Source organism: Paralichthys olivaceus, chromosome 23 (assembly GCF_024713975.1).
Source record: "Paralichthys olivaceus isolate ysfri-2021 chromosome 23, ASM2471397v2, whole genome shotgun sequence".
NCBI lineage: Eukaryota > Metazoa > Chordata > Actinopteri > Pleuronectiformes > Paralichthyidae > Paralichthys > Paralichthys olivaceus.
The window spans coordinates 16,800,475-16,823,995 of NC_091115.1; the positions used below are offsets into that span (position 1 = coordinate 16,800,475).

General features: G+C 40.8%; 1 protein-coding gene across 2 annotated transcripts in view; it reads left to right on the forward strand.

Annotated features, from left to right (window-relative positions):
• Positions 1–23,521, forward strand: part of chst11 (carbohydrate (chondroitin 4) sulfotransferase 11) — a 75,003-nt gene that overhangs the window by 33,485 nt on the left and 17,997 nt on the right. For both annotated transcript variants that reach the window (XM_020100030.2, XM_020100031.2), the window contains exon 2: positions 12,562–12,647. In XM_020100030.2, coding sequence (XP_019955589.1) covers positions 12,562–12,647 — 86 coding nt within the window. The remainder of the gene's footprint in view (positions 1–12,561; positions 12,648–23,521) is intronic.

The following is a 23,521-nucleotide window of genomic DNA, read 5'->3' on the forward strand; positions in this document are numbered from 1 at the left end:
ATTATTATTGTTTTTATTTTGGTGGCTTTCAGCTTTACTGTTCATTTCAAAATTTGATTTATTTGGCCTGAGCCAATTGGATTTCCAGCACAGTCTTATATTACAAGGACAGGTCAGGTCTAGAATAAGTTAGAAATGAAAGTGAATTGTGGTTCAGTTCCACTGCTTGGACATATACAGGATTCTTTACATCTACATCAGATGCATAAGACCCAGCAGTATCAGTCGACATTATCTGCAATATAAACGTGTTACCGTGGCACGCTCAACACAACAAATCCATCATCTTTGCTTCATTTCCAACGTACTTTCAGAAGCCTCTGAATGTAAACCTGCAGAGATGAGGACAGCAGTGCTGGGGAAATTATAGATTTCAGTGGTAGGGGAAATTTCCACCCCAAATTTGTTTTAAAAAAATTCAGCAACTTTTATTTATTTAGTCTGGTTTTAATTTATGTTTTGCCAAAACATGATCCAAATTACAGGGATTTAATATTGGCTCAAAACATGATTCAAATTGCTGTAACTGGAACGTAATCTGCACTGTGTATGTGGAGGCATGGTGTTCATGTGTGCGCATGTGTGCACTTGGCTTTGAAAGCCCCTGCTTTGCCTTGGATGTGTGAGAACACTACAGATTAAAAGAAATCTCTGAAAACACCCAGATGGTGACAGAGAAACTGGACTGTTTTCATTCTGAATGAAGCTGAACTGGCATGAAATCACTGAAATGACGACCCGAGCTGCGTGCGTGTGTGTGTGTGTGTGTGCGAGGTGCATTAATACTGCAGGGAAACTGTAGCCAATTAAAGAAAAAAGAAAAAAACACAGAAAAAGTCTAAAACTCGACTAGTGTCATGTTTTGTCCCTAGAGTGCTACTGAATAGACCGCAGGCTTATTAATATTACAGTCCTTCCTCTGGGATTCTAAAGAATGAATCACTCTGCTTGTCATGAGAAACATAAGGATCCGTCCTCTGTGGACCATGAATATTCTCAGCAAATTAAATTGCAATAAGACCAGTAATTGTCAAACGCATGAGGATGGCACGAGAATAAGGGTGACAGGCACAAGGGGTCTCTCTTTGCTTTTATTCTGCAGAATTGCATTTGTGTATTTTATAGTGTATTCTGAAATTCCTGGTTGCTTTTCTATGTCAAGTTCAAGTTTCAAATTTCTGATTATTTCAATTAAATCAAATGAAATTGTATTTGTGTTGCACCAAATTAATAATAATAATAATAATAATATAATACCTTGCAATACTGTAGAAAAATACAGCAATGATTAAGCACTTGGTAAAGAACTAAAAACTGGCTTGTCCTGCTGGGGACAAAAGCCGATGTTTTGGTCAGTGGTCATGGTTAAGTTAGGGTTACAACTCTTTCTCTCTCTCTCTCTGTCTCTCTTTTTTCTCTCTGTCTCTCTCTGTGTGTGTGTGTGTGTGCGTGCATGCACGTGTGTGTGTGTACTAGTGACCTCTCTTTCCTCCCTGTAATTTAATCTGATCCAGTGACCTGATTCAGCAGCAGCAGCAGCTGACTCCTGGAGGATACATCCCTCCCTGCTGCGTTGTGAACACAGCTCAGCTGCACTGACTTCAGTCAGCAGCGTATCATGACAAAGTCTCCTGCTGGGATGTGGTCAGGTGCTGCTTCATTTTACAACAGATTACATTTCATCAACAAATGGTGTTGGATGACTGGAAAGACACCATGTGAGGTTCAGCACACTCTTGATCCCGAGTGTCTCCAAAACAAAAATATATTTTTAAATGGATGGACTGGGGGCGGCTGCGGCTGAGCTGCTAGAGTGACCGTCCTCTAACCAGAAGGCTAACCTGTATGCCTTAGTGTCCTTGGGCAAACCCCAAATTGCCCCTCAATGAAAAAGTGTTGCCCATAAATGCACTGTATGAATGTGTGTGTGAATGGCAAATGCACTGTAAAGCGCAATAGTCATCAAGACTAGAAAAGCGCTATATGAATACAGGCCATTTCCCATTTTAGCCTATTTACTGTCTGGTGTAAATAAAAAAGCAATGCAGGAGGGCTTCACACAGATGAAGAGGAGTGTGTCTGAAACCTCGCAGAAGTGCTGATGTTCACAAATCCGCCATTCATAGGGAAAATGACTACAGCAGCTGGAGAATCAGTTTGTAAAAATGGCAGATGAGAGCAGAAGAAGAGGCATATATATTTTACATCAGTCCAATTAGCTTGAAGATTTGAACCTCTCAGGTTATGAAACAGGTTTAAGCTGTTTCTTTTAGGTGTGATACCCAAAGCATACAGGCTCATGTGAATGCTGAGACCTCAGTACGATTCAAACAATGTAGTTTACCTGCTGTTGACCCACAATGAGTGGATTTCTTTGTTAATCATTGAGGAAGGTGTCTTGATAGAACACATTTATACTTCTCTATGATTTGATCAACTGCAACTTCAAAAGTCGAGACGAAACGTGGTCCAACCTGGTGAAATTATTCCGTGAGACGCTTGGCTTTGCCTTACTTGACTGTAAGAAGGTAGATAGACATCTATCCAGTAAACACGCTGTATGTTGGTTTTTTACATTTATGCTTTTTTAAATTCGACAAAGGAGTTAGAAAATGTGAATCTAGGACTTTTAGAGGTGGGGGTATGCAGATGTTTGATACTTTGGACAAGCCATCTGTTTGCCCTTGCATCTAGTCACGCTCATGATCCTAAAAGAACTCCTACCATGTGTTGGGCAGCATTGACGTTGATGATCACTGTGAGCGTGTGGCCTCTGTGGCAGCTGCAACCTCACACTTCCAGATGAGTTGAGCTCGGAAACCTCCCTTGTCTGCAGCAGTTTGGGTATCGCTCGCATGCGCTTCATTCTTTGAATACTAAGCTTAATGCCACAGTCAGGGCTGCGCTTTCTCCCGTTTAGCTTCAGTTGCTCTTTAATTTCATAGCTGCTCTTCCTCTGCCTGTCTCTGATGGAGCACTCCTCTGTCGCTGTGAATAAGCCAAGGACGCTGCAATATTCAACTCTATTTATAACATCTGTTGTCGGGGCCTCTGTGGATTTGATCCCTGGTTGTTTCTGTGGGTTGGTAATTTGGGGGAATTAAAGCTTTTCTGAGATCTTTTCTAAGACTGCAGTCACCGTTCAGCTGCAGATGAGAAGCTGAATGTAATGTAAATGCATTAGCAGCTCTATTTCTGTGACTCCTGCAGGCTTCTTGCCTTTAGGAATCAGCGTTTTGGGGTATTTCTTAGAGCTTGTGGGAACATATCACAGTAGAGTTTATTCATTTAAATTCCAGGTGTGAAGAGCAGCTTTCTCAGCTGATGGGCGACCGTCTCTTGAATATAAAAATTGAGTATCTGCAGTTTTCCACGGTTATGCCACCCTGCTTAGAGAAAACCAAAGGAATAATTAAATATAATAACTATATTGTTAACCTGTTCTCTGCTCAGAGATGGCATTGATCTCTCTTGGGCTCCCTGTTAATGACTTGACTTTTGTTATAGAATGAGCTTTTAATAGCATGGCTGTATAGATTGAAAAGTTCCTCACAAAAATAGCAACCCTTAAATACTGATTAACATCGATTCATGAAAATCATTAAATGGATGTACATGGAGTTTAGTGCAGACAAAACTGCATATAAATAGCTAATTTCCGCCTGATGAATACCACTTGTTCGTGCAAAGCATAATGAACCACCTTCATTCGCACAGTGAGTTTAACGTGTCCTGCATCAGAAAAAAATATCAGCCACTGGAAAACAATTAGAGGGATAGACATCTGTCAGTGCTCTGCTGTGGCAGACAAACTGACTGACAGCAATCAAAGCAATCAATCTACAATAGTTAAGTATACAGACGAATAAATGAGGCTGAAACACAGAACCATAAACGGTACATTACTGGGAGGATCAGGTAGAAATACTGTATATTGAGCCTCAAAAGATCAGACCATGACTAAAGCGTGTGAGGTGTTGAACAGGAAGACGGTCAGACTAGAGAACAGAAGAAGACACTGGTCAGAGACCTGTAAAGAGATCTTTCTAATTATAAATACAGTATATCATATTATACAGTACAGTATTTTACTCAAGGACACTTCAGCATACTACCCCATTGTTGCAACCTGACATTAGCATCTAGCTCAATACAGAAGTACAGCCTTTGAATAAATGCTTAGACTGACATAAGGTGCTTCAAACGCCTTTACGATTAACCACTTATACAGGAATCTGAGCTGTAACTCATCCATGTTTAATGAGCATTTAATATTAAACAGGCCGTCCAGGCAGTAAATGAATCAAATGGAATATTTCATTTAAATCACTCACAGCCTGTCAACCCGAGACTGATTTCTATTCATGCGTCAACTTGTGCCCTATTAGTAATCTGTTAAGAGTTTAAATGATTGTGATTTTAGATGTAGATGCCAATAGCATCAGAATAAGCATCTTGCATAGTGATAATTTAATGTCACAAAATGGTTTCTTAGCTCCCCTATGCATCTTGATTCAACAATATTTTTTGCAAGTGGGGCACTTTTGAAAGCATATGCAGTTTTTATCACTTAATATCATTAATTATCATAATTTTTTTTATTTTATAGCATTAATCCAACATTTTTTTCAAATGTAATCTGGGCTGATTACAATTACTTCTTTTTTGAAATTACACTCTTCTGATCATGACCCAGGTTAATTGTGCTTTCCAGTCTCGCCCTGCAGTCAGATTTGAAACACAACTCCGTTCATGTGAACTCAGTCACTCCCCCCCCAGGTCCTCATAATTACTGCTTAATATCTCTGCTTCCTAGAAGAATCCTCATCGCTAAAACCCCTCATCAATTACTCACAACTGAGAATGTTTCTCCAACTTAAAATGTTTTATTCATAAGCCCTTGGAGTGCAGGCAGTGAGAAGCAGCAATGACTAAAACCATTTCAGTCTGTAGTCTGAATTAAGTGCCTTTGTTGGTGCTTTGCACTGACAGTGACCAGCATACTTTGTGTCCACCTGCCTGCCTGTCTGTCTGTCCGTCATTCTGCCTGTCTTAAGGTCTGTCTGTCTCCATAACTCAGGGATCAGATAACACTCTTTATTGCAGATTGTGTGTATGTGTGTGTGTGTGTGCCCCCCTCATGTGATCCCCTCATCTATCTGCAAACCTCTAAGTTGAACCTCTAACACAAAACTTTATTTTGTCTACATTCTTAATTTCTTCACTTGCTCAGTTGATAATAGCTTTGCAAAAACATTCCTTATACTGTATAAAGGCGGTAATGTATCCAGGACTTTCTCTACCGATAAAATGTCCCTGCATGCAACGCGATTTCCTTTTTTAGAAATTGTGGTCACATAGTGGTTTAAATTCCGGCTCTAAATGTATCCTCACACATAAATACAGTCGGAGGACTGCCTGACATGGGAGTCTTTCTCAAATTCTGACCTTGTTTCCACTATCTGTCTGATTCATGCTCTGCTAACAGTTTCCGTGCTGACACATGTGGCCCGGTGATCAGCAGCGTGTGTTGATGGTGTCATGAATGAGCCCGAGTTAAGTGAACATCTGTGGTCTTGGTTCCCATCTTAAGGCTACTGGGTTTGAATTCCTTTCCTTTTTAGTGAGTGTTGAGTCAGGCAGTGAGGGCAGCTCTGACTCAGGGTTCCTGGGACTGTGGGAATGAGCAGATGTGAGGAGGTGACATCATGCGCAGGAGTAGGTCGAGGTTTCCAGACATTTTGGGTTTTATTTATCCAAGCTCGGAGACGTTGGTCTGTGTAATTGTGTGGTTTGTGATTCTCACAACATTGACAGTCTGTATTAGCAGTCTGTATTCCTTTGAAGCTACCGTCTATGATAATACTGTCATCGCCCTCTCTCTTCTCTCCCCCGCTTTCCACCCATCTCTCCTTTCCTCCCCCCTTACGTTTCTTTCCTCACCCCAACCGGTCGAGGCAGATGACCGCCCACATTGAGCCTGGTTCTGCCAGAGGTTTCTCCCTGTTAATGAGGGAGTTTTTCCTCTCCACAGTCGCCTGTGCTTGCTCATTGTGGGAACTGTTGGGTTTCTCTATGTTAATATTGTTTTAAGGTCTTGACCTTTAAATGTAAAGTGCCTTGAGATAATGTAAATTATGAATTGGCGCTATATAAATAAAATTGAATTGAATTGAAAGCAGAGATCTGTGGAATGTAATACTTCCTGAATATTATTTCCTTTTTCAGAGAAATGTATCCTAAACTTTGAAAATATAACCCATGCCCTCTGTCAGGCTATTTATCAGTAGGCATAAGATAAAGAATGTTTATCGTTTTATTTATGGAAGGGGGGGTTGACCTTGTAATACTGATTTGACTTGTGATACACCATATACTGCTGCTGAGCCTATTTATTTCCCACTTTTCACGACTTGAGCAGAAAAGACAACCACAGCAATACCACGCTAAAGGAGACTGACTTTTCTATAATATGTTGATCTAATGTGTAAAACAGACATCAGGATAAGTTACAGAACCTGAATTCACCCTATATTGACTGACACTTCCTGTCTCCTGCTGTGAATAGCTGTCAGTCAATGCTAGTGGGATTATGATGAAGTGCAGACGGAGCTCAGTAAAGTAGAAATGTAGGAAGTGAAGAGTCGTCTCTCTGGTCCTGACTCTCTTTGAGCCTGAGGTGAGGACTGATGAAGCTGGAATTGCTTGTGTATTATCTTAATGTTAGTAATAATCATTAAAGGGATTAGACGGAGCACTCTAACCAGGAAGAGACGCAAATACCAATCATGACTGGAGACTTGATTGGTTTCTCACACACACACACACACACACACACACAGAGAAAGTCATTTCCCCAAGTTCTTGTTGATCTTTGTTTAATGAAGTTGTGCCAACATTGCTAATCACCTGTATCTCCTCCTCTCTGCTCCACTTGCATTGTTCATTTAAATCCCAATTAAGCTGCGGCACTTTAGTTTTGTGGAGTATGATAAACACACAATACACAGTTACACACAAAGCCATAAAGTAGAGTGTGTGTGTGTGTGGTCCAGTGTGAAGCGCGTCTCTAGCCTCTCCCACTGTGAAGGTAAGATTAGTGACAAATTAATCCTCCTCCAGCGGACCATAATCCTTTAGCTGATAGATGGAGGCAGATGTGCGTGATTGCAGCTGTGCACTGAGCATGTGCAGGAGTGGACCGGCTCCTTAAGGGGTTTTGCATTTGAGTTAACTTTCAGGCTTAATCACCAACTCTGACAGTATCAAAGAAGATTTTGACTTTCCAAGATATTTCTTTTATTTTGTCAAGTCCCCGTTTCTCCGGTTCTTTTTGATTTGTGAGATCAGGTCAGGAGACAAACTTCTCTATCTGCTTCAAGTGTACTTTCCTGGATTTAAAACATGAAACTAAAATTCCTCGTAATAAAAATAATACATTTTATTTCTAGGCACCTTTCAGAGGACTCAAGGTCACCTTACAAGGCAGAGATAAAAGCACAACAGCTGAACAATGTATCAGACAACATCAATACAATTTATAAGACGAACAGTGAATAAAACATCAAACTGAATATGCCTGTGAGTATAGATGGGATTTGAAAATGTAGAGAGCGTAAATGTTACAAGCAGAGCGGCGAAAGGCTCTAGATCCCTTGGTTGTAGGAGTTTTGAAAGGTATAGAGGAGCTAAATTATGCATGGCCTTATAGGTGAGGAGCAGAATCTTAAAAACAATGGGGACTGGGAGCCGATGAAGCTGCTGGAGGACAGGAGTGATGTGATAAAACTACATTAGCTGATGTTTGGCCACATGGAGGAAGCTGATTAGAATGTGAACATAACCCTGTTCTTACATGTAGCAGTATTTTCTTCTGCAATGAGGGATACTCCAGAAAACTGTGAAACTGGTAGGATCCTGAGACATTGCATCTCTATTTAAAGGAGCAATGCTTTGGGTAGAAGTGTTGGGAGCTTTACAGTAAGTCTTTTAGGAAGCGCTCATAGTGTTCCCTGTGGTTCTCAGTGCAGGACAGAGGGGCCTGCTTGTTGTATTGAGCCGGAAGCTTCCCAGCTTTGCTCCACCTGCTGTTAAAAGAACTAGTGAAGTTGTAACGGAAGGGTTTTCTGCAGCGGGATGATGGAAACTGGGAGGATGAAAAGAGGTGGAAGAATGTCAGGGTGACAGTGTCCCTGCAAAGCAGACGTATGAATGAAGCTGAATAGAGTGTGTGCTGTTTTCCGTGCTGTGCTGTGTATGGATGTTTGTGCACTCAGCACACAGAGCAACACTTTCCTCAGGATACACACTGACTGGGCCGCTGGTGTTTGAGCTGGCAGGGACCCGCTCGGAGCATTAGAGCCAGAGGGGGAGGGGACATGTTGATGAATTCCCCCTATCAATATGTTTCCACATCTCACAGGATCTTGCCAGATTTCCGTGTTTTCAACAAAACGTTTTTTAATACGATGAAGAGTGAAAGACTCGGATGGGGGGGAACTATGATCTTGCAGCCCTCATCATCATCATCAATTGATATCGCATCAAAATTTCAGATTATTTTAATTGATTAAAATGGTTCCATGGCTAAAGAGTGCCAGAGGCGATACTATTTGCTTTAAAGCACAAAACTAGGAGGAAGTTCAAATTTAACATATTAACTGTTAACAGTTCAAAGTATACCAAACCTAAATATATAAATAATAATAAGTCCAATGCTTCTAATCAATTAACATATCAAAATAACGATAATAAATAAAACCTCTGTGTGTGTGCGCATGTTTGCTGCACTGTGTCGATACCTGTCAGAACTACTTGATTCCAGCCAGCCAGTGCAGGTGAGAGGAATGTGAATGACGGCAGTTTCCAGCTGAGTGGAGTGAAATGCAACATGTGTAACTGAGTAAAAATATAGTTCCAGTTGTGGGTAGGTTGGATTCTCATAATCAATATGTAACTGGTGCTTACTTTTTTTGAAATTCTGCGTTATCCACTGTGAAATAGAAGTTTTTCCAAGTAGTAGTTTACTTTTTTCCATTTTGATACCGTTGAGCAATAGAGCAGATAATAGTCTATGGATCTGTAAATTCAAATATTTATTTTCACCATTATACTTTGGGGTATAAAATAATGGGTCCCTCGCACACTTAAAATCGCACTCTGAATGTTTGAGTGTACTTGTAGCAGTATTATGTGAACGCCACACATGACACATGACACCTGCTGTAACTTTCAATGACTTTTCCTCTTCATTGATCAAAAAGACTGTGGGGAGATGGTGGTGGTGGCAAAGAAAAGAGTCATGTAAGTACAATATACTCATAGTATATTGTACTTACATGACTCCTGCTGTTCTGGGTTTGTACCCTCATGGTTGAATGCACTTACACCCTCTGTTTATACTACCCACTAAAACTGCAGTATAATATAAAAGGACGCTTATATTTAGAAGTTTATGGGTCAAATTGACCAGCAACAATATATTCATTATATTAAACTGTATATTGTCCTCTTAAAGAACCATGCTTGTGATTAAGGACCACTCAGCCCATCATCTACAAATTTAGTCTATGTTTGTCACTTCTGACCACTTTCAATGCCATTTGGTGCATTCACACATGTACACACACACACCTTGAGCTACACCTCAAGCCTATCCACACTAATCACCACCGCTCTGCTGATTCAGCTTGCAGGAAGTGGGAGTGTGTGCATGTGTGTGTATGCTCTTCTGCATGAGCGAGCCAAAAAAGCAGATATTCAATGAGTGTATTCTTGCACCGAGAGCTCTCCTCCTCTGAGAATATGGTAATTGCCTGTATGCATCGTCCAGAGTAGGATGGAGGGTTGAGCAGCATAAATAAAGAGCCTCCGTAGCAACAGGGTTATCAATCATCAGCCTGGTGTATGTGTGTATGTATGTGTGTGTGTGTGTGTGTCAGTGTGTGTCTGTGTGTGCGCATATTGAATGTAAAGATATCTCTTTATTCTCCCCTCAGTGTTTGAAGGTCACTGCTGTCTGTTGGGGCTCGTTACACTAACAAGTGTTCAGCTCCCTCCCTCCTAGGGGCTCAGTCTGTGGGTTTGGTTCAGGGGACAACAGTGGGCTAACAGTACACATACAGGGGCTCTGGAAGAATCTGAAGTCTGCTCCAACCTCAGCACACTTCATTCCTTCATTTTTTTAGATGAAGGTGAGAGTAAAATAAATCCAATCCTTTGACCGGTACAGCAGCAGAAATCATCTTTTTTTAATGAATAATCTAGAATAGATAAAAATACAGAAAATGGAAAGTGGAGACACCTGATTTGTGCAGCTGCAAATGTGAAATCTGACGTAAATCATCTATACAAAGCACGTATGCACATTTGTATCCTTACTTTATTGACCGAGCATGTGAACACATATACAGAACTGCAGTGGACACACAGCAGAACAAGAATAAAGTCAGGTCAAGCAATTTTATTCATAAAGCCCTAGTCAGCATGTTTCTCACGAATCATGCATATTAATGTAGTGATAACTTCCTTTTCACCAGAAGATACACTTCATGCATTTTATTAAATGCCTTCAAAGTCATAACTGCGTATATTCTATAACACATGTTCATCTGGGAACACGAGGCAGATGACGTGTGGAACAACTGCACATTAAACCCTTGGCTGCCGTCTTAGTGGTTCATTTTCTTTCCTGACGATCCTGTGCCGTCCTTCAGCACTTTTCCATCCAGAGTCATTGGAGAGAGTGTGTTGGCGGGGGCGGAGTGTTGCGCTGGCTGCTCCGACTGAGCCTCTGCCAGCAGCTACTGCTCTGTATTGAGTTGTGTAAAGAGCTGAGAGCCAGCCAAACAAACGCTGAACTGTGACTTCGCCCTTGGCATATAGTCGCTGCTCTAATAATTTATGCCTTAAGCTTTCTGCTTCCTACTTGCATCAGTTTAAAGTGATGGTTCCCAAAGTGGCATCCTTGACGAGGTGTTCATCCAAGACAAAACACGGGGAGGAAAATTTCCCTGGGAAGTGAGTCCTGCAATAATAGATCTTTCTTGCATGTCATTAGAGAAACACAACAAATCTCCTCATGAAGTGGGCTGTGTGACAAATAGAGGTCAACGGTGCAGCTATGTTATAGCTCCTTAGAATAAAGACTAAGGCAGAAGCCAAATTAAAATCATTGCTTCTATGTTTGGACTAGTGGTCATCCATATATCACCACAATATGTAAATCCCAAATCACCCCTTAAAGTGAGGCTATATCATGTTTTAAAGAAGAAATAACAACCTCCTTTTAGTTTTGCTGCTACAAACTACTTGGTCTGGTATTTCCAGTAGTGTCTAATGTTTGTTGTTGTCTGCTACTTTTAATGAATACTCCTGTGTCTTTTCTATTTGTTTAACTGTAAGACTACATTTTAGCACGCAACAAATAAACATTCCGAAGGTTTTGCAAAAGTAAAAAGATGAAAACAAACAGACTCATTGCCTCTCATCACGAAACCTGTTTCGAATGGACGGCGCCCACATTTCAACTTCACACAGCATCAAGCATTCAGATTTGTCAAACCACCAAGGAGGCTTGGAAAATGAAAGCAAACATAAACATAAGCATAAAATCAGCACATAACAGACACACACATGCATCTAAGTGAGCATGTGTATGTTTGACTATGCATGTAGCCTTTGCCTGGCGTCCTTGACCAGCAGACTTTACACAATAGCCTGGGATGCGTTTTATTAAGTATAATAATTATAATAATAATATATCAATAATATATCAATTAAGTATAATAATTGATTTGTAGTTCGAGATTTCAAGTGGGATTTTTATTTTCCAGCTGGCCACTGGAATAAATTGTAGTCTTGATGACCAATCAATGCGCTTTACAGTACAGTTAATTGCCATTCACCCATTCACACACACATTCATAAAGTGCATCTACTGTATGTGCAGCACTTTTTTCCTTGGAGGGGCAATTCAGGGTTCAGTATCTTGCCCAAAGAGATGGGGAAGATTGGGATCGAACCTAATACAAGTGAATTGTGGGAAATGAAGGGGTTTTTAGTGGTGCCTTTATCTTGCTTTGACCACTTCTGGCCATAGTCGTCTCTGTTTAGCAAGTTAGCTTTCCTAACTTCTTAAGGAAATCAGAAGTCAGTATTCCTGGGCGTTGGAGTCCTGACTGAGTGAGGTCTTAAGGGATCCTTCTTAAAGGGGCCATATTTTGAAAAATACACTTGCTCATGGTTTTTAAAAGTAAATATGTGCCCCCACCCGACATCTCTACAAACTTCCCAAAAACGAGAAAACACACTCTCTCTTTTGCTTGCTCCACCTTTTTGAAAAATGTGTGCTGAAAAGATCCATTCAGATTTCGAGCCCTGTGTGATGTCCTATGGGGCTCCAGGTTGATTGACACACCCGGAGCTAGGTTTCAGGTCTGCACACAGGTGGTTTTTTTCAAACCCACTGTTTCTGAGTAAATCTACCTTGCAGCCCTGAACTCGTTGTCCTCGTTTTTCATGATCGGGTTGGTTTGAATGTGTCTTCTCATTGTTTTGCAGTCATGCGGAGGAACCCCTTCATGGTGGACAGCTGCTGTAGGAAAGGGTCCCGCAATGCCTTGCAGGAGCTCTACAACCCAACGCAGGTAAGGAGGCTAACATTCACACATCACTGCTTTTTTCTATGTATCTCTCTCTGTCGACCCTCATCTGTTCCGATTTGTGCTGCCCTCCTCACCCAGCTCTCAGAGGAACGACCTGACAAGGTCCTCTGAGCCAGGCTGAATTAGCCATCAGTATTATTAGCATTTAATTGTTTTGCCTTCCTATGTACTGCCTGTTTGCAAATTAAGTAGATTTTTAGCTTTCTTATTCCTAAACAAGGGTATTTGCTGCGTCTCTACCAACCAGAACATGTGCTTCAATACCCAGCAAGTGACAAAAATCAGAGTAAATCACTTTTACACCAACTATCCTTACTTCGGTGCACAAGCATGATCTATCTGGTGTCAAGGAATGAAAGCAGATAACAGAAAGAGAGTTTTTCTCTGAGGTCTAAGAACTAATCGATCTTGAAGACGGATGGTAGAATAAAGTTTTAGCCATCAGTGGTAGTGCTTTTTTTTATTAATATTGTTGACTTCTTTTATATTTTTATTCTCTTGTCTACCTCGTTCTGACCTGTCTGCTGCTGTAACAAGGGAATTTCCCAGGGGTGAGATCAATAAGGTTTTGTCTTATCTCATCTTATTCTAGTCTTACAGAGGAGTAAGACTATCATTGTCCTACCAGTGTGTGTGAAACTTCACTTCATTTAACATTTCACAATTTCGTGCTACATCAGATGACTGCCGTCTGAGAAGGTGACACCTGCTGTAACTTAAAGATTGCCTGCATTAAATTACAGGATAATATGGGTTTCATTTTCACTGACTTTTCTTCTTCACTGATCAGAGAGACAGCAGGGAGATGGTGGTGGTAATGTAAAAATGTAATGTAATGCTTAGCAAGCAGGACACCCTCTGTTTATACTACTTACTAAAACTGCAGTATAACAAATAGGACGATTATATTCACAAGATTATTGGTCAATTCGACCACTAGCAATGTATTCATTTTATTATAAACTGGCTAAATTACTTCTTAAAGTCATTTGTCCTCTTTAAGAACCATGAAACCTGAAACTGCTTCTCTTTGGTGAAGCTTCTGATGGTAATCTCACTGTCAGCTAGTTGTTCCAGGTTCGTAGCAGTCAGCCGTGAGTCAGCAAAGTCTTTTCATCAGAGCTGAACAGAGCTCCTCACAACAGTCGGTTTTCCCAAACAGCTGAAACTTCAGTGCATGTTTCCTCGGAATGGGAAAATCCTCAGTGATGTAGATCGCTAGGCACATCAGCTCGTTCCACATCCGAGGATTAACAAGTATATAGTTCCTTTTGTAAACTCAGCAGCATATTCAAAGTTAAAGCAGACTTTCGTTCGTGCAGAATGGAGCCCACAATGGTAATGCACAGTTTTACTTTGCCCAGTTCCAGCAGCTTCACAAAAATCTCCTTCTAATTGAGATTTCAGCTTCTTAACTGCGTGCACACTCACTACAAAACTACATCACATTGCCTCTGTCAAAAATGTGGTCCTTTGAGAGCCGCTGGTCGTGCAGCAAACTCACACATCAGCAGTGTTTTCATCATTAGGAATTTGTTCTCCCAGTTTAGCTGCATGCTTCCAGCTGTAATGATCTCGAGATTGGTATTTGTTATTACTGGGACTCGTTAAAGGAACAGAACACTATTACCGGAGTTGCCAAATATTGAAATGCTTTTATCTCCAGACAAATATGAGCAAACATCCACCTGTCTGGGTTACAGCCTCAAACATACATGTAAGAATCTGAATTGAAATAGGCTCTTCATTAAAACAATGATGACATTAGAATAACTAGGATTCTGTTCTTGTGTAGAATACAAAGCACGTATAGAAGAGCTTTTGAGATGAAGGTTCCCAACTGAGGCAGACTTTCATGCACCTTTCCTGGTTCTGTTCGTGAGTCATTGCGATCTGCCATGTCTCAGTCTGTTTTTTACAGTAATTTGAAAGGTGTCCACTGCAGGTGGGAAAGCTTACTTGGTGTCATTCATCTGGTTGTGAAGAAGAGACACTGCTTTGACAATGTCCTTAGTCTCTAATTGTTTGTGATCATGATGCCAATAAACCACCTCCAGTTCATCTTTGTCTGATGACATCTCAGACAGACGCTTTAGAAGTTTGTTTAGTATTCTATGTCTCTGCTCTTCACTGGTTCCTTTTCTTAATTTCTGCTGCTGGCTGTTGGTAGTAGCTCAGTTAGAGTTATGATGGATCCTCTGCAGCAGAGTCACCACCTTCACATTTGAAAGTATTTCCCAGTGTGACATCAAAAGAGTCTACAGTAGGAAACAGCTGGAAGTGTGCAGACATTCACCCTGGAGCAAAATGCGACTCCTGTAACAGATGTGTACAGCTGTTACTACTTAAGAAGTATGTATGAGTCATATAAGTTTCTTTTCTGTGTTAGATTTTAGCATCTGTCACTGTAGTACATCTCATATACATTCGTTTTATTCATAATTTTACTTTAATTTATTCAAAATTATTGCTAAAATGTTTAAATTCTGATCATAGTGTTCTGTTATACTGAAATTAGAATTAAAAAAATGTGATTAAACAGGGCCTAATTCATTTTCCAATAACTATAAAGTACAAGTACATAAGACATAAGGAAAACAAATTGATTCTGTCAAGGTTCAAGGACATCAACATCTAACGTTTCTATCAATTATGTAGATGAACATTTGTTTGATGATGATTAAAGCTGACACAGAAGTAGTCCAGTAAGTACTTACAAACTCAGGCAATACGTGTTGCTGTATAATTACTTTGCTGTGCATGTTGTTGTTAAAATTCATACCAGACATGCATCATAAAACTTAATTGCACATAATATCTGTATTAATTACGACATTATTTATCCATCAACACCAGATGCATAAAAGAGTGTGGTTAATGGATGGACGATCCACTGGTGCATCAGAATGAAAGGGGCAAAAATCCGCCTGAAAGAGTATTTGAATGTAAATTTTGGTTAGAGAGTCTCTGGAGGGGCTGAGCCAATTCCAGCTTACTTTGAACAGGAGGTGGATACAATGCAGACATTTTGCCTTCGTATTTCAGGGCAGACAGACAAACAACTATTCACATTTACAAAACACACCTACTGGCAATTGAGACCAATAAACCACATTGATGATCAAACTATTAACACATAATTTCACAGCTATGCCGGACATGGGTGCAGAAAGACCATAGAGTGGTTGGACTGGACTGGAAATATTACAGTGGTGCAGGGAACAAGGACGAACGTCATGTCATAATAGATCCCAGCACTCAATAATGTTATTCTGAAAGGACCTGCACCAAATCGGCTTACACACATATAACTAACTCAATGTTAATACTCACACATAAAGTTTATCATTACATATTATTTTAAGGGAATAATTCACTTTATTCAGTCGCTGTGTTCTTTAGTGTTGATGATCTGCTGACTATTGAACGAACGGCAGGATAACGATTAGAACATGAACATTACTTTATCGATAATGAGGTGTATCATGTCGTTTACAAGGGGGTCCTCAACAAGATACAAGTTCAATTAGACAAGATATTTCTAACAAACACAATGCAAAGTACCAAAGCAAACAACAAGATATGTAATACTTAGTCAAACATTTTTAAAAAGATCAGTTATGTCAGTATTGTCATTGATAGATTGTAGAACATTGTCATACTTATTGACATGTACAGCTAGTTCTACAATAAGAAGAGAGGGCATTTTTGAACTAGGGGAAAGACGATATAGATCCAATATTTGCTGGTAAATTATTCCAGTAAGAAGGAGCTTTATACATAAATGCTTTCTTTGCTGTTGACTGCCAGAACAGAGCAAAGCGCTGCACAGAGTGTCTCAATAGATATTTGGAAGAGAAAGGTACCATTATCTGACTTAAATACTTAAATACTCCCTTCCACATTAAACTGCAGCTTTTCTGTTTAAACAAATGAAGGTCTTTGTTATAGAGCTCCAAGTGTCCTTGAATGTATCACCAAGGGGAATTTCCAGAACACTCCCTCTTTGCAATGATAATGTAATTTGGACAAAAAGCAAAGCGACCTAATGTTCAATGTGCTGTCGGAGTCTCAAGCAACTGAACTGAAACCAATGGTTTAAATGTACGATTTTGTACAATTTATAGTTCATGAATAATTCATGTTAATCCACTTTTCCCCATCATTGGATATTGTGGAACACAGAGGAAAGAAAGACTGTACAGTGTTTTTGCAGAAACTGACAGACAAGCCTTTCAACAGTCTGTCAGTGGTGCGGTGCAGACAGGAGGACACTGCTGGAGGTGATGCTATCACAGTGATGGATGGAGACTTTCTGCTCCTCTTTGTTTTGTCATCAGTGTCCTCCTCACTATCTGTAACTTATTGTCCGTCTGCCTCTTTCCTCAGCAACAAACCCTGGCCTGTCTCTGTCCTCACACCTTCAGCTGTCCTTTATTCCCCCCACTTTACCTCGGCTGTCCTTCACTGTCTCGCGCCGGCTTCCCCTATTCCTCACATTTGTTCTCCGCTGATCTCTTTTTCTCTGGTGACCATTTATCACCGTGGCACTTTTAGAAGCATCCATAAGGCTTTAGCTGTTTTTTTCTGTGCAGCCAAGAGTAGAACAGGTCTACATAGATTCGCTGTAGGCACATTTTCCACATTCATTTCCAAACTCATGTGAAGTCCCATTGATATATTTCTGTGTGCTCAGGAGGGTGTCGCTTAAGCTAGAGTAAACTTTAGTGGGTGCATTGGGTCAGTGGTCAAGAGAGAGCTGTCCCGTGTGTGTGTGTGTGACAAGCATGCATGCATTCATTTTTTTCAGATTAAAAAAATGTATTCAGACAAACCACAAAAAGTAGGAATAAAGTTTATAAACCCTGGCCCTCCTCCATTTTCATGGAGAGCAGTAAACCAACCAGCGTGCTGTCTTCCAAAACGATGTGACTGGGGCCTCGAGGTTCTGAATCCGGGCCTGATCTCTGCTATTTTTACCATCTCATGTGTTATCACTACATGACTGTGAAATTAAACTGTGCAGTCCCCAGGGCTAACTCTGATCTGAATTCAAATCTGAATGATTTGATTTACCAAATGCAATTAAGCTCTAAAGGGAATAATTTGATGTGGCCACAGAAAGGGTCCGATTATCATCTAAATCGAGGAAAGGAAAACTTAAAATGGCGATAATCTTTCCTGGTGGAAGTGTGTTTTTCTTCCTACCAGTAATCACAGACGGCCTCAGAGAGGTATGTAGACACCATGATTACCCAGCCAGAGCCTGGCTCACAGTTAGATGCTGATTCAGACATGAGAGCTGAGTCTGGGGAGTCCCACGGCTGCTTTATTACAGGGAGGAATGACTCAGGGCTAATATGAGACTGATGCCGTCTTTGTAATGGAAATATGTGTTTGTGTACTGCGCTGTTGTTCTACATATGTGTTTTAAATGTTCAGGTGTGCTCCTTTAAAAAAGTAACATTCCATGCATTCTTTCCTGAGCAATAAAACAGCATCCAGGCTAATTCTTGCCTCACATTAAAAACAGTGCACATATACATTAGTTAATCTGGACTGAGTGTTTGTATCTTTTCTTTCATTGCTATGGCAACTGGACTACTTCATCTGCAGATGATAAATGCCTTTCTTCTTCAGCTGCCACTTTGACAGGTTTTTGAAAGCAATGAACATGTTGGCCTGCAGGAGGCTCCAGGTCCAGGAACTATCCTGTGCACAGACACATGTTTCTTTAGCATTTGTCGTTGTGCCTGCTTGATTCTTGGTGAAGGCGGCATTACCATAACCCATCACGATGTCCTGCCCAAGACAAAACATTGCCACATTTCATGCTAGCTGTCAATGCTATTCTAAAGGGAAGAATGCTGGGAATAACCAGAGGAACACATGTCAGGTTCAGCTACTGCAGCTGCCTCCTCTTTCCAGGCTCATTTTAATGATTGATGTCAGACAGAAACTATATTTGCATTAATGTGATTTGATTGGATGGCTCCTGTGCTGCCATTTCAAAAGTTGGGCTTTTCTCGGCTTCTACCACAAACAAAGCGCGGTTGTGCATGAGTCTCCCCCATCTGCATGCTGAAAAAAACAGTCCTGCTAATAGATGCACTGTATGAATGTGTGTGTGAATGGGAGAATGGAAAACTGTACTCTAAAGAGCTTTGAGTGCTCATCAAGACTAGAAAACAGCTATATAAATACAGCTATTTACAATAGAGGTTTATTGTGGCAATGGCAAACAACCTGTATTGTTGTTTGGTTAAAGAAGCTGGAAAAATGCTTCCCAGTCACAATGTAATGTTCTTTTCACTTCCTCACTGGGTTTAGTTTATCTTGACAGGATGCTGAACAAAATAGTCCCCACACCCATCTCTCCAGCCACCTCCACATGTCCCTGTGAACTAAAAAGTCAGTCACCACCATCCTCAGGTTTATAAGAGCTCAAAAGGAGAAAATTAGGAGACTCTGACTTGAGGCTCAGGTCGGATGATGAGAACTGCCTTCATCCAGAAAAAGGTTGAAATGTTGACATAAGAAAATTTAGGGAAAATCAATATTTCCTCAGCCCCGATTGGACAGAATACAGTACTTCAAAACAGAACTGATGTAGAGGGGTCAATTAGGCCTTTCATTTATGAAGGCATTCACTGACGGAAGTGTCTGCATGTGTCTGTGCCGTTAGATAATACCTGTCTGGATTTTTTTCACCAGCTGCTCCCTTCAGATTAGAGCGAGTGCATGGGGTTTTCTCACGCTTCCTCTCCCGCCCTCTCTGCGGGCACCTGGGGCCAGATTATCCATGGAACACAGAAAGAGAGACTGGCATGGACTTGAAAGAGGCGTCGCACCTTTCACCCACAGCAAAGAAGATAAAGCAGCTGCCTCTGCTATAAAACCATCAGACCAGAGCACAGCCATACAATCTGTGTATGGGTTTAAGATGTGTGTGTGTGTATGTGTGTGTGTGTGTGTGTGTGGATGAGTCATTTGGGGTTTGAAGACAAAGGGACTTAGAGGAGGAGGCGGAACACTTTTCGTCTCTGTGTATCTGTGGACAGGTCTGAAGACTGGAGGTGAGAGGAGAGAGACAGAGGGATTTAGAGGAGATGAGCGCTCTTACAAGATAAACTGTGCTGAGAGAAGAGACTGAACCTGGATACACAAGATCTAGTGTCACTATCATCAAAGGAGACTTATTTCAAACCAGCCTGTGTTCTTCAATTACTTTACACAAAAACTTGGTTCAAAGTATTTGCTCCTCATCTCCATCTCATCAGAAGATCATTGAGCTCATTGAGTTTTTTTGACCAGTTCTCACTGAAAAAAGGTTCTTGAAAAATGTTTTTCCTGAATTATCTGTTCAAATAATCCCAAATTTACTGCCCTTACTTCTGTCCACTCTCGTGGTGCTGGCAGCCAAGTTATTGTTTCAGCCTGATTGAGAATGTAACATGCTATAACTAATTCAGTGTGTTGTCCCTCACCCGAAATATGTGAGTTATCCAAACTGAAAGTTTAAGAGTTAAATAACATTTTATCAGTTTTGAGAATGTTAAATTCACTTACTAAAGAAGAGTAGGAGACTTTATGATAAGTGAAAATGTTCTTTTAAACATTTTTCTTCTCATTCTCTTATCTCCTCTGCCTCTCTAGATTGGGTTCCCTCAGGCTGAAACACACCATGCACAGAAAAAGGATAATAAACACTCAAGTACTCATGAGGGGTTGAGGGAAACTTTAGGGCCTCTGAGGGAAAGTCAAGACTAGTCTGTTATTATCCTCTCTGTGGTGCTATAATTATACGCCCACTCTTCTCTATGAGATTTACTGACACAAACACACACACGTGGTATACATACTGTCTAGCAACAGTAAATATCTGGCTGATATGCAGTGTACAACTGCATTAGTGAGGCAGTATCTTCTTCCTCTGTGCTGTTCACAGCACTGATCAAACATATTGAGTAAGCAGGGGACTGTTTATCCTGGTTCGTTGAAGCAGTCTCACGTGGATTTAATTTCCCTGGCAAGTCAGCATGTCTCTGACCTCTGGTTAGTTTAATAATTAATGACTTTGGGTCAGGGAGAGACAAACTTACTCAGGTGTCGTTAACCTGAAGTGACTCCAGTAGAGCTCACTGACCTCGATTTTTTCTGTATTTTGATTTTTGTGTGGTTCGTGGGATTATATGGCATGTGGTTGTTGGACCTGTGTTCAAATCATTCAGTGTTTGGATAATTTAGATTATGGTGCATTTTGTGAGTGTAGGACTGTAAGAGTGATTATATTCAAAATTATTCTACAGGCAGTTGTTACAACTGGACAGTTGGTATAAAGCCATCCATTGAGAAGGTGTTATTAATAACATCAAATGTCATTGACAGGGTTCATTTAGAAAGTTGGTCCTAGTTGTAATTACATCACCACATGGTGATAACACAAAATTGAAACTGAAGGTGCTGACAGTTCTGCTGACACCATTTTAAGGTGGCGAGTAGAGCATTAGGCTTTGGAACCTCAGAATGCTTTTTGCGGGTGATGTGGTTCATCAGGCTGTGACCTCTTGTGTGCCCTGGGGCAGTCTGCAGCTGAGTTTAAGTATCTTGAGGTCTTGTTCACTAGTGAGGGGAGGATGCAAGATGGACTGGTGCTGTGTCGGCAGTTATCCAGGCATTGTACCAGACCATTGGGGTAAAAAAGGGGTACCGCATGGCAAAGCTTTCTATTTACTTGTCAATCTAGGTTCCAACCACAACCAAGCATGCATAATAAGTTTTCTTCATTGAGTGGCTGGGTTCATCCTTAGAGATAGGGTGAGGAGAGAGCTCAGAGTAGTAACTGATGCTCCTCCTTGTCGAAAGGGGACTGTTGAGATGGTTTGGACATCTAGTAAGGAACCTTCATTGGAGGTTTACTGCGCAGACCCAGAACTTGCTGGAGGGACTACCTATCCCATCAATAAATCAAACTCGATCAAATTTTAGTTGTATAGCCCATATTCTCAAATCACAGTTTGTCTCATAGGGCTTTAACAAGGTGTGACATTCTCTGCCTTTAACCCTCAACAAGAGGAAGGAAAAACTACTAAAACGGGAAAAAGCCTAGCTCCCTCGTGAGGTTTCTGGTATAACTTCTGTATTTCCTGGTATAAAAGTTATGTTATATACTCAACTTAATGCCAGGACTCTACGGGGGTGAATCCCTGCATCTTCGTTTCCTACGGTAACAATCAATACCTTGTTTAAAAAATGTATTGAGTCAACAGAAACGCTGGAGTGATTTTACTTTGAAAAGGTGAAAGGAAAGATATTTATCTTTGTGGCGTATTCAATCAATCATCAATCAAATTTTATTTGTGTAGCCCATATGGGCTTCAACAAAATGTGAAATCCTCTGTCATTAACCCTCCAGGAAGGAGAAACTACTAAAAAAACTTTTAACTGGGGAAAAATAAACCCCAGAAGAAGCCACATGTGAGATAAACAAGGAAAACTGTGGTGAAAGATCATTTCACTGTCTATTTTCCTGTGAAATGTGCACGGTATGTGGAGAAGATAGGTGAGACCTCAATTCTCTGGAAGAGCAGTGCAGCCGAACTGCTGCTGAACTGTGCAGCTTATGCTGGCAGTGTAGGCACTCTAATCTGTTAACACGGGCGCCGAAATGACAAGCAAGCCGTTCCACAGTGCAACCATGCCGCTCTTGCAGGCGGTGTGTTGTGTGCACTTAAGTTTCCTTTGGAAAGGTGCAGAATCCACAGTGACAGGGTTTCTAAAATAAGGCTGCTTCTTCCTCTTATCTGTACATGGCAACACTGGGATAATGAAGAGTAAAGTCATCTTTGTGACGGTGGTATGGTTTACAAATAGGCCTAGGGTTGATTGGGTAGAGCAAAGGAAGGATGGAATTTCATCAGGCCTCGTCAGGTCCAGCGGGGAAGTCGAGGGCCTTGGCATACACACAGTGTCTGTTCACTGCCTCCCTGCAGTGTCTTATGTAACATCCCAAAAATCTCAAATTAGTAGATTCACTTCACTGCTTTTCTAAATGTTTTGGTTGTGCTGAGAATGTAATCCTTTTATTGTCATGGCAGACATTTAGCAGCAATCCTCCAGGTGCATAATATAAATACAAACATTAGCAGTAGGAAAAGGTGCAGTATATACATAAAATAAAATAAAAAACATTATAATAAAAAATGTGTATGTATGAGGTAGAAATTAAAATATAAAAACAGCACAGCAGTTATTTTAGCAGCAGACATATAAAAACCTGGCTGCATGTTTAAATTTAAGTGATCTATTGCACCAGCTCTCAATGAGAGTTACTAACATGTTATAACTTAGTAAAACCTAATATATTTATCCTGCCTCAATCAATTGATTCCTGCAGGGATATGTACAGATAAAGAAATGTTTCCTCTGGTCTTTTCCATGTCGCAGTAGAAGGTTCGAAGCTGGAAGGCCTGTTCCAGCTCTGCTGCCCCCACTTCTCTAAATTACATTATGGAAAGTTGATGTGATGCTGGCCTCAGTGGAAAGGATGATTCCACCTCATAGACTGTGAGCATTGTCAAGATTTTACAGAAAGCTGAGCCTTGTTGCCTTTCCCAGAGACTCAGGTAAAGCAAGGTGTGAGTGTGCGCGTGTGTACGTGTCCATGTTTGTGTGTTTGCTACACTGGTACACTGGCAGCTTTATATCTGCCTCCTCTATGAATGCCAGTCTGTAAGCAGAGGGTCAGAGAGACTGCATTCAGTGCTCACTGTGTGTGTGTGTGTGCGTGAGAAAGTGAGGTGCTTTGATGAGTCCGATTCATCTTTGTTGAGATCTTAGACTTCACAGCTCACTTG